Source organism: Orbicella faveolata, unplaced genomic scaffold (genome assembly GCF_042242905.1).
Source record: "Orbicella faveolata isolate gen_17 unplaced genomic scaffold, um_ofav_v1 contig_46, whole genome shotgun sequence".
NCBI lineage: Eukaryota > Metazoa > Cnidaria > Anthozoa > Scleractinia > Merulinidae > Orbicella > Orbicella faveolata.
In genome coordinates this window covers 1710001-1719603 of record NW_028301576.1, presented here as the reverse complement: position 1 = coordinate 1719603, position 9603 = coordinate 1710001, and the positions used below count along the sequence as shown (strand labels likewise).

Here is a 9603-nt window from a genome sequence, read left to right as displayed (position 1 = left end):
GCCAGAATGAAACACTTCTCCTTGTTAATTTACGCTCAATAACTTTGTTTTATTATTCTGTTGTGGTTCAAATGTTGATCAAGACACATACAAGGATCCTAATCTTGTGGCGGTTGCGATCTTGGATTTGCGTGGCCTTTGTTACTCATGCTTAGCCTACAAACCAGGATAAGCGGGGCAAAACGCGAAGCGCAATCCATATATAAGCGCGGAGGCCAACCACGAGCGGGACGCGCGAGTCCCAATGAAATCCGACAGATTTCTTTTGGACTCGCGCCCGCTCTCGGTTCACACCCTGCCCTGCTAAATCCGCCTGCTCGCGTGCAACATTTATTTCAAATTAAAAGTTGGAAAATCGCAATGTTCATCTAACTACTTTAATACTAGAAAAACATAGCTCACTTGTATTTTCTCGATATGCAATGACAAATGGGAAATTTTGGGTGCGTTCCTTTGGGATGATCTGGATCAAGATCAGTGCTCAATATTACCCAGATCACAATGCGTCAAAGGAACCGATGAATCTGTAACCGGAGTGGATTGATAAGGTCCTTTGATGTACCATGATCTCGGTAGTCATCTTAGATCACACTGATCGTAGATCACTAATCCAGATCCAGATCACCCCAAACGGGAACGCACCCTCTATGTACACCAAGAGAAAACGTTGCATATGCTTCTGTAATTATTTTATACCATGCCATAGAAAATACAATGACTAACACAATCAATTATATTATATAATATTAAGAATTTTTATTGCGCAAATTTCCATGAAATGATCAAGTATGCTTTACATCATAAAAATTATAACTAATCCTAAAAGATAAAAATTTACAATGGTTGCTAAGAAATACAAAACATTAAATATAGATAAAAATTCAATACAAATACATTAAAAATCTAATTTGATATCAATTAAAAGCTAACCTAAAGTATTATGCCTTTAAAGCTGTTTAAACTGATTGATATTTGCTTCATTTCTAACCTCTAATGTCAGTCCATTCCGTATCCTTGGTACTGCTACCACAAATGCCTGATCTCCTAAAGCATTTTTGGTTTTTCCTCCGGATGCTAATAGAAGCATACCATCATTTGATCACAGTCTGTAGCCAGATTTTTCCTTCCCATGCATTGCATCACAAAGACGCCATTTTGCTAATGCAAATACTTCCTAGTTCCATTCCCTTGTGGAGGTAAGAAGTGATCACTCAGCCAAAAATGGCCTTATTAATTCATGAAATAGATCAAATTTTGCCCCCACAATGGACTGGAGCTAGCATTAGCAAAATGATGTATCGGAGACACAAGTGCTCCTAGTTTTGCTGCTGATTAGCTACAAAAGCAAGGGAAAAGCAAGCTAACACAAGCTGAACATTGTATTGGCCCACTAATCACTGTGCTTTGAAAATATTAGGTATCTGCCAGCATAACCCCCACCCCCACCCAAAACTGCTGATGGCAATGTCTCTTAAACAATGTGCTACACATTAAATTAGCCTGTAAGCAACCTCTGAGAGCTGCCAAAAAAGCTTGCAACCAGGCAGAGGCCAGCAGTCAATTTACTCTGTAAGCTGAGCTGTACACTACAAACGACTGGAGTGCTGAAGATTTCTTCGTAGAAAACTTAAGATCTTTGGCCAGGCGTCCTCTTGTGCTTTAGTGTGAGCATTCATCTCCCCTCCCCACACTAGATAGTCATCACCAGTCCATTCAGCAGTAATGCCAGAGAATGATGCATAGCAGTGTGGAGTGTACGGCGGCTCAATGAGATGTCCTGCCTCAGGATAACGCAAAATAGAACACAAATGTTCCTTGCCATGGGCTTTCAAGCGATCAAAAATCAGTTCTGTAGCAAAGTCAGAATTAACATTGAGGTCACCCGTTCCAAAGACTACCAGAACAGGGCAGGAAATATTCTCGACTGGTGTGATGGCAGGGTATTTAGAAACTTGGGGTTTGCAATCCGTGACTGTTGAAAAAGAATGACGCCAGACACGGCCATCTTCCGTCCTTATTTTTTTGGTATTTTCAAGAGGAATTACATCTGAGTAGTTCCCCTTGTAGTAAAAAGGTGTACACCAAGCAACTACAATAGGTGAAATAGCCACAACAGTCTTGATGGCATTCATTCTTAGACTTGCCATTAATAAAGCAATCCATGATCCAAAGCAAATGGCATGAACGCCAATACCATGCGGCAAGACTTTAGGATGATTGCTGAGCCAGTTAGCCGCCTCTTCAAAGTACTCCATGTCAAGAGACGAATGGTTGTCAGGAAGATCATCATAAGCAAAGTAGGCTAATGCAAGAGCTGCAAACCCATGAGATGCCAGAAGGGAAGCCTTGAATTCCACAAGTCCTCCAGCGCCACCCAGCATCTCTATCACACCTGTAGAATTGAAACGAAATCTTAATAGGCTACGAGAAGCATGGTCACTTCACTCCAAGATCGGGAAACAACCTATAAAGTGGCACAATGACACATGCTCAGGGACCGTCACCACGCATTAACATTTAGAGGGTAGTAGGGGCTGGTGCATTTGTATTTTCATAAGCATGCTTTTAAGACCGTCCCTTATAAAGGATGTAGCCCTCCTGCGACACCTTACATAAATTGAGATGACCCTCTCCCTTCTGTCCAGACATCCACACCCAAACGTTGAAGTGAACACTTCTTCTCTAAGAATGAGCAACAGACAATCTTCAAAGATGTCCCAGATGCCAAACGAGAAACATGGGTTATTGACCATGATGGCTGGATATTGAAATATACTATTACAATTACATGATTGTATAGTAATTGAAACTTGGAAGTCCCAGCGGCACACGTTCCCACATATATAATAAAAGATTTACAAAGTGCCCTCCCGGATGTTCGAGTTAGCGAGGGTTCGACTTATCGGAAGTTTTATTTTTGGCACAACCGAAAGGATTCTTATGAAGAGAAATTCTAATAACTCGTACGTGAACTGACCGATTTAATCTTTTGCAGTTACGGTTTAGAGTTAGGGTTAGGTTCACCGTTTGCACTTTCAACTTACCAGGGAAAGGTCCATCTCCCGGGGGAATGAAAAGTGCCCCACGGATTCTTCCTTCTCTCACTGGAATTCTTTTTACTCCTTCGGCCATGTACCACTTCTGAAATGTCACGCTTGACAAAGGCTTCAGCGAAGATTCGCTTGCAGTTACATGGTCATCAAAACAGTTCAAGACGATGTTGTACGGTTTGGTAACATCTGATTTCATCAGTCGAGTTCCTTTTCTCTGTCCCGGTGCTAGTTTCATGCTCCATAACAATCCCATGGGTGAAACTCCGTTGTAAGATCCTCCCAAAGACGAGTCACGGCAAACATCAACCTTGCCATCTTTATCAGCGATAAAGTGAGCGTGTGACTCAAACACTTCACCTTTGTCACCAACAATCCTTGCCTCAAGCGTAATATTCTGTTTTGGTTGAAGTCCAGATGCAATGATTCTAACTTTGTCGTCTATGAGTGAAGATGAGGGTTGCACAGAAATATCACAACCTGCCATCTTTCAGGAAACAAATCAACCTCGTTCGTATGTACAAAAACTCTTACGCAATCTTGCGGCGTGGGAGGAAGCCCTCCCAACAGGAGAATAATAAACTAAAGATATGTTATTTGCCGGCTGGGAAGCCCATATGGTGAAGAACTGTGCCCAAGCTAGTCTTGAGAACGGCCCGAGGCCACAATCGGACCGTACTCATGACCTCTGGCGCAGTTTTTCCCAATACGAACCTACCTAGGCCGGCAAATAACGTGTTTATTTTCTTCCCGGTATGTGGTTTGAAGGCAACTTTTGAGTTGAATTCTAATTAAAGCCGTTCAGTTCAAATCTGGCGTACACGTGCGTTAGACATTTCGGGCACAAAAAGCGTTACTGTTTGCTCGGAATCCATAGTTGTTTGTTAAATGTTTATATTTTACGATGTTTTACAGTGTTTTTAAAAACAACACGCTTGAAAAGTTGCAAAAGCTGGAAATTTCGGAGCGGTCCGTACTCAGGGTCCGGATTCAAGAACCTAGGATTCCGGATCGTTCAGAAGGTGGAGGAAAAAAATAAGTTCTCATTGACCGAACAGGAGGTCTGCATAGTGCATTCGGTCTGTACTCACGACCTTGGTCAAGATTCTCCCATAAAGACCCGCTAAGCTCGGTTAATAAGATGGTTATCATATGATAAACAAGCGACATTTTGCCTGCCAACAGCGGTAAGCTGAACTGAAATCTGCAAAGTCTGCTCATCCTCTTCAATTTTTTTTTCGCATCGGGCTTTTTGGCACTTCCATTTAAAAAAGAAAATAGCTCCATTTAAAAAAAGAAAATAGTCAATATTTTTGTACGTTAGTTTGCAACTTTTTCACCGCAAAGGGTAACCGGTGTAGACGCGTCATTACAGTAGTCAAAATGTTGTGGGCTCACGAGGCACAGCCGAATGAGTCGACAACAAATTTTGACCACGGTGATGATGCTTATCGTTGTCGATACGAGTACAGACCACGCTAAACCACATTTCGATTTGTTTTTTTTACCACAATATCAACGTCAAAGAAAAGACTTTTTCAGAGCGTGAGCTGAAAAAGGCAATGCGTGACAGATTGACGCAAGCAGCGTTGTCTGGACTCTTTCGACAACGGCAAATTAGCCAATCGGATTGCGATAGTAGCAATTGTGGTAATAACCAAATTCGTGAATTGGGCAGTTCCTAGTCCTTGTGAGACACAGCCATATAATAAAGTGCGGTAATGCGGTCTCAAAATCGCACTTAGTTTGTAAAATCAATTTTAAATACAAGTCTATTTTTGTAATTCTCAGCCCCACCCTCTGCCTTTTGGCTCGTTCATATCTCCCGCGGAAAACATTTTTGCTTACGACTTCAACCAACCGTCAAAACAAAATAGAAAGTTGAAACTTAATAAGCAAACAAGAGAACATCAAGGAACTTACGATTCTCTTCTCTTGTAGTAAATTAATGCGTTCATTGTAACATGACTACACTATAGTCAAGTATAGTATCTTCAATAATATCTTCATATCATTCTCCGCAGTTCAAATATACGAACTTTCATATATTCACTTGTATTCTTCCCCTTCTACAGATATATTACGAAATCACAAAGTGACCACCTCCCAGTTGGCTTGATAGCTCAGCTGGTAGAGCATTGCACCAGTATCGCCGAGGTCATGGGTTCGAATCCCGTTCAGGCCTGAATTTTTTTCACTGAACTGCGTAAGTTGTGTGCATAACTGCGATGATCCATAATATCTTCATGACTATACTCCTCTCCAATCCTCACAGACAAAGTTACTTGAATTAAAATCAAGAGTAGAAATGAAATATCGGTCCTCTTCTCCTTTGTTCGCGTTAATCCTTGTTTTTGTTTTTGTTTTGCTTATTTATTTATCATTTTCAATTCTCCTTTTTCCTTTTGGATTTTATTGTCGCTAATGTGTGTTGTCATAATTAACTAAATCTTTTCTTTTCTTTCGTTTTCCTACTCTAAGTAACACATGATGGTGTATGTATATGAAGTGTAATAGCGCAGTTCTTTACAACTGTAATTTATAATACGTGTATTTTGTTTAAACAAAAAATACACGAAAGCCACCGTGTATGGGACGTTTCCCCCGGGTCACGACCTCATCGGTACCCGCCTAAATACGAAGTTCTCACGAAAATCGTTCTTCGTATTAATATGCATGTTTAATCTTAATTCTTAGCTGCGTACTATAAACTACAGGAGTGCTGAAGATTTCTTCGCAGAAAACTTAAGATCTTTGGCCAGGCGTCCTCTTGTGCTTTAGCATGAGCACCCATCTCTCCTCCCCACACTAGGTTGCTGTCACCCAGCGATTTGGCAGTAGATTTGCTGTATGAAGCATAGCAGTGTGGAGTGTATGGCGGCTCAATGAGATGTCCCGCCTCGGGATAACGCAAAATAAAACACAAATGTTCCTTGCCATGGGCTTTCAAGCGATCAAAAATCAGTTCTGTAGCAAAGTCAGAATTAACATTAAGATCTCCTGTTCCAAAGACTAACAGAACAGGACAGGAAATGTTTTCAACTGGTATGATGGCAGGGTATTTAGAAACTTGGGGTTTGCAATCCGTGACTGTTGAAAAAGAATGACGCCAGATGCTACCATCTTCCGTCAATATGTTCTTGGTATTTTCAAGAGGAAATACCTCAGAGACCTTCCCCTTATACTGAAAAGGTACACCGCAAGACACAAAAGGTGAAATAGCCACAACGGTCTTAATGGCATTCATTCTTAGACTTGCCATTAACAAAGCAATCCATGATCCAACGCAAATGGCATGAACGCCAATACCATGCGGCAAGACTTTAGGATGACTACTGAGCCAGTTAGCCGCCTCTTCAAAGTACTCCATGTTGGCACACTGTGTAAAATCTGGTAGATCATCATAAGAATAGTAGGCCAATGCAAGAGCTGCAAATCCATGAGAAGCCAGAAGGGAAGCCTTGAATTCCACAAGTCCTCCAGCGCCACCCAGCATCTCTATCACACCTGTAGAATTGAAAATAAATCTTAAACAATCTAGTTCACGTTCATTAAAGAGTTGCTCGAGAGAAGCATGTTCGCTTCCCTCCAGGAAGGGAAAAAAAAAAAAACGATGGAACAACATGATAGTACTTGCTTATCATTTATCATCATTGTATCTTTCACTGGTCGAGAGGTAACGGAATTTTATTTTCTGGGAATGGGTAAAATTGGCTTTCCCTGTAAGAGTTGCCAATTCTAGAACACAAATGCGAAGGGAACACATTTGTCTTTGTATATATTGCCCTGTTAAAACCTTTTGGGATAACTCTAACGGCGGTAATGATTGATTTAGAACCCTAAGCAGAACCAGCCAAAGGAGACTACCCAGTGACTAAATTTGCTTTTTATGGATGATATCGAAAAAACAACAAAAAAAAAGAACACACAATTAACAGCTATTGGACGAATATCAGGATTTGCCAGTGGCAAGCTTCGGCTTCGGCAAATTGATCTGCAAGACACCGACAAGTCAGGGTATTTTGCGATGACCGAGTTTAATAATTGTTTTATCATTCGATCACTAGTTTCTTAAACTACTCGCTGAGAGCTCAGGGAAGCAATCTGCCGTTTTTTACCCGAGAGCGCGGTTACAACTACTCAAGAGCAGAATATAGCGTGTTCACGTGATGTCATCAAATTCTCAAATCCAAAACTGAAGAGCCCCTAAAGGTTTTATTCTCATCAGGCATAAGAGGTACTTATATTATATCCGTTTACAACTTTCCAGCTCAATAGCGTCCTTCGTCTGGAAACCAGCGCATTTCGAATTTCGGAGTTATGGCGGTGAGTGACATGAACCTAAGATCGCGTTTGTCGAAAAATACACTTATCTCGTGATTTTTAGCCATTCTAGGAGTTAAAGTATTAGGAAAAGTGCTTGTGTAAATGTGTTTTGGTTCGGTTCAGATAATCAGTTGTCTACATAGCTAAAGTAAGTTCCAGATGTTTACACTATTTTCCGGCCGACATATTGGAGGACTAAGGAGGTCCTCCAACATGGCGGCTCCATACTAGACTCTATAATTTTGCGCGGAACATTTCGACGAATATCTCAACTTTGGGACAACGCACACACCTTAAACTTGGAGAACTGTTTTCTTTATTTATCGTCTATAATATCACAATTTCTTGACTTTATCCACTGAATGGTTTTTGATTTTATTTTTTATCGCGTGACAATGCACACACTCTATTATTTAGAGCAAAACAGATTTAGACGGTACTGCGCATGATTGTAGGCAGTTATTTGCAAGCCACGTGGTGGGCTCCCAGCAAATGAAAAGGAAGAAAAAAAATGCATTGACTAATAATTACATTTATTTTTGCAAACAACATGAAGGAGTAAATAAACAATACCCAAATGCTGCAACTCCATAATAACAACAATAATAATCCTTTATTCAAGTACGATTTGGTTTAAAGCAACACATTTGCTTGTGGGGTCGTGTATCTAGCTAAAAGTTTAAGAATAACAGAATTATGTACAGTAATAATGATAATCATATAGGTGTTCATTCACTTTAATAAAACTTAATTTAGAATGCGTAACCTAACCGTAGAAATAAAGATGCGTTTTCAAATTTCTCCGGCATAACTGGATGCTGCCTTATAGTGTTTTTACAATGCTAAAGTTTTTCAGATGCTATTCATCAAGGAACTTAACCCATCTTTGACTTGATAATGACATTAAGCAAACGTCGAAACGTTGTCATTAATTTTAAACTAAAATGGTTTAAACATTTTTCATTTTATCGCAGTGTTTTCTTGTTAAAAATAAGATTTGCTCTTATTTCAGATACTACCCTATTTCCTTTAGTTTAAATAGGCAATGCTCTGTATTGCTATGCAGAAATACCTTCATAAATGGAACTTTTTACCGATCTCACTCAATGTCAACAATTTTTCGTATTTTTCTAATATACAAATAAATACCCTGCATAGTCCCATCTATCATGCCGAATTTGGTAAATCTACGAAGTATTACATGTACAAGAATCCATTGCAAACCCGTAAAAATATGGGACCCCAATCCTACAAGGAAATTTACGCCAGAGGTCAGTGCTTGTCACCCGCCATACATTTTTTTGTTAAGGTAGGGGTCCCATATTTTTATGAGTTTGAAACGGATTCTAAAGAAACTTTACCTATTTACTAAATTCGGCACGATAAGTCGAGTGGTGCGTTTTTTGTTTTTTGTTTTGTTTTTTGTTTGAGTGAAAAAATCGGAAAAGTGTGACATCGGTAAAAAGGTCTTTTGTTGTTGTTGTTATATTACCCTAGTAAATATTGCGTTACAAAGGTGCTGTGGAGCTTCAAGGTTGACCAGTGGCGGGTGGTGGATCTAGGGGAGGGGCCCGGGCTCCCCCCCCCCCCTCCCCCTTATTTTGGGTAAAAAATAAAAATATCAAAGAAGGAAGAAAAGCCGGTAGGGCAAGCAACACCCACCCCCTTAGTTCAAGGTCTGGATTCACCACTGTTGACTCAGGTTCGAGTTGCAATTCAAGATAGCATCCACATAGAGTGCACGTCTACCCTACTTCGTAAATAATTTCTCAAGCCTTCATATCCAGCTCTTACTGATATGTCTGCTAAGCCTGCTGTGAAGTGATATGTTTGCACAATAGTTTGCAAATGTTAATAGCTTGCACAACAGTTTTTAGGCATAACAAAAACAAATATTCTTTACGGCCTTTGACTGCTGGGACTGAAGGTCAGTGTTCGTTCCAAGCTATTACAGATCAAAAGCAAATGGATACAAGAATACTTATCAGAAAAGATTGAGTTGATCAATATTTGTAAATACTGTGCACTGAAGCAAATTAAACTATAGAGTGTATAAAAGAGCACCAACAAATTTTAATACGGGGGGTAAAGCAGCGATGGACTATCGCATGCATCCCTTCCAGGGAGGAGTAGAAATATTCTTGTTGCTTCATGCTACAGAAACCGGGTTAATCTCAGGTTGTATGTGCCACTGGTGTGTTGTAGACTTGTTTATAGTTCTGGTACG

The 9603-nt window shown here is 40.2% G+C and overlaps 2 protein-coding genes across 2 annotated transcripts in view; both read right to left on the bottom strand.

Moving 5' to 3' along the window:
* Positions 1-21: 21 nt before the first annotated feature.
* On the bottom strand, positions 22-4215 carry LOC110056409 (bile acid-CoA:amino acid N-acyltransferase-like). Its single transcript, XM_020762881.2, has 2 exons — positions 3045-4215; positions 22-2392 (listed from the first exon to the last, which is right to left on the bottom strand). The coding sequence occupies exons 1-2, from the start codon at positions 3535-3537 to the stop codon at positions 1587-1589; spliced, it is 1299 nt and encodes a 432-aa protein (XP_020618540.1). The 5' UTR covers positions 3538-4215; the 3' UTR covers positions 22-1586.
* Positions 4216-4960: 745 nt separating this feature from the next.
* The window catches only part of LOC110056410 (bile acid-CoA:amino acid N-acyltransferase-like), a 9151-nt gene continuing 4508 nt past the window's right edge, over positions 4961-9603 (bottom strand). Inside the window, exon 2 of the mRNA XM_089277695.1 lies at positions 4961-6557. Coding sequence (XP_089133821.1) covers positions 5755-6557 — 803 coding nt within the window. The 3' untranslated portion in view covers positions 4961-5754. The remainder of the gene's footprint in view (positions 6558-9603) is intronic.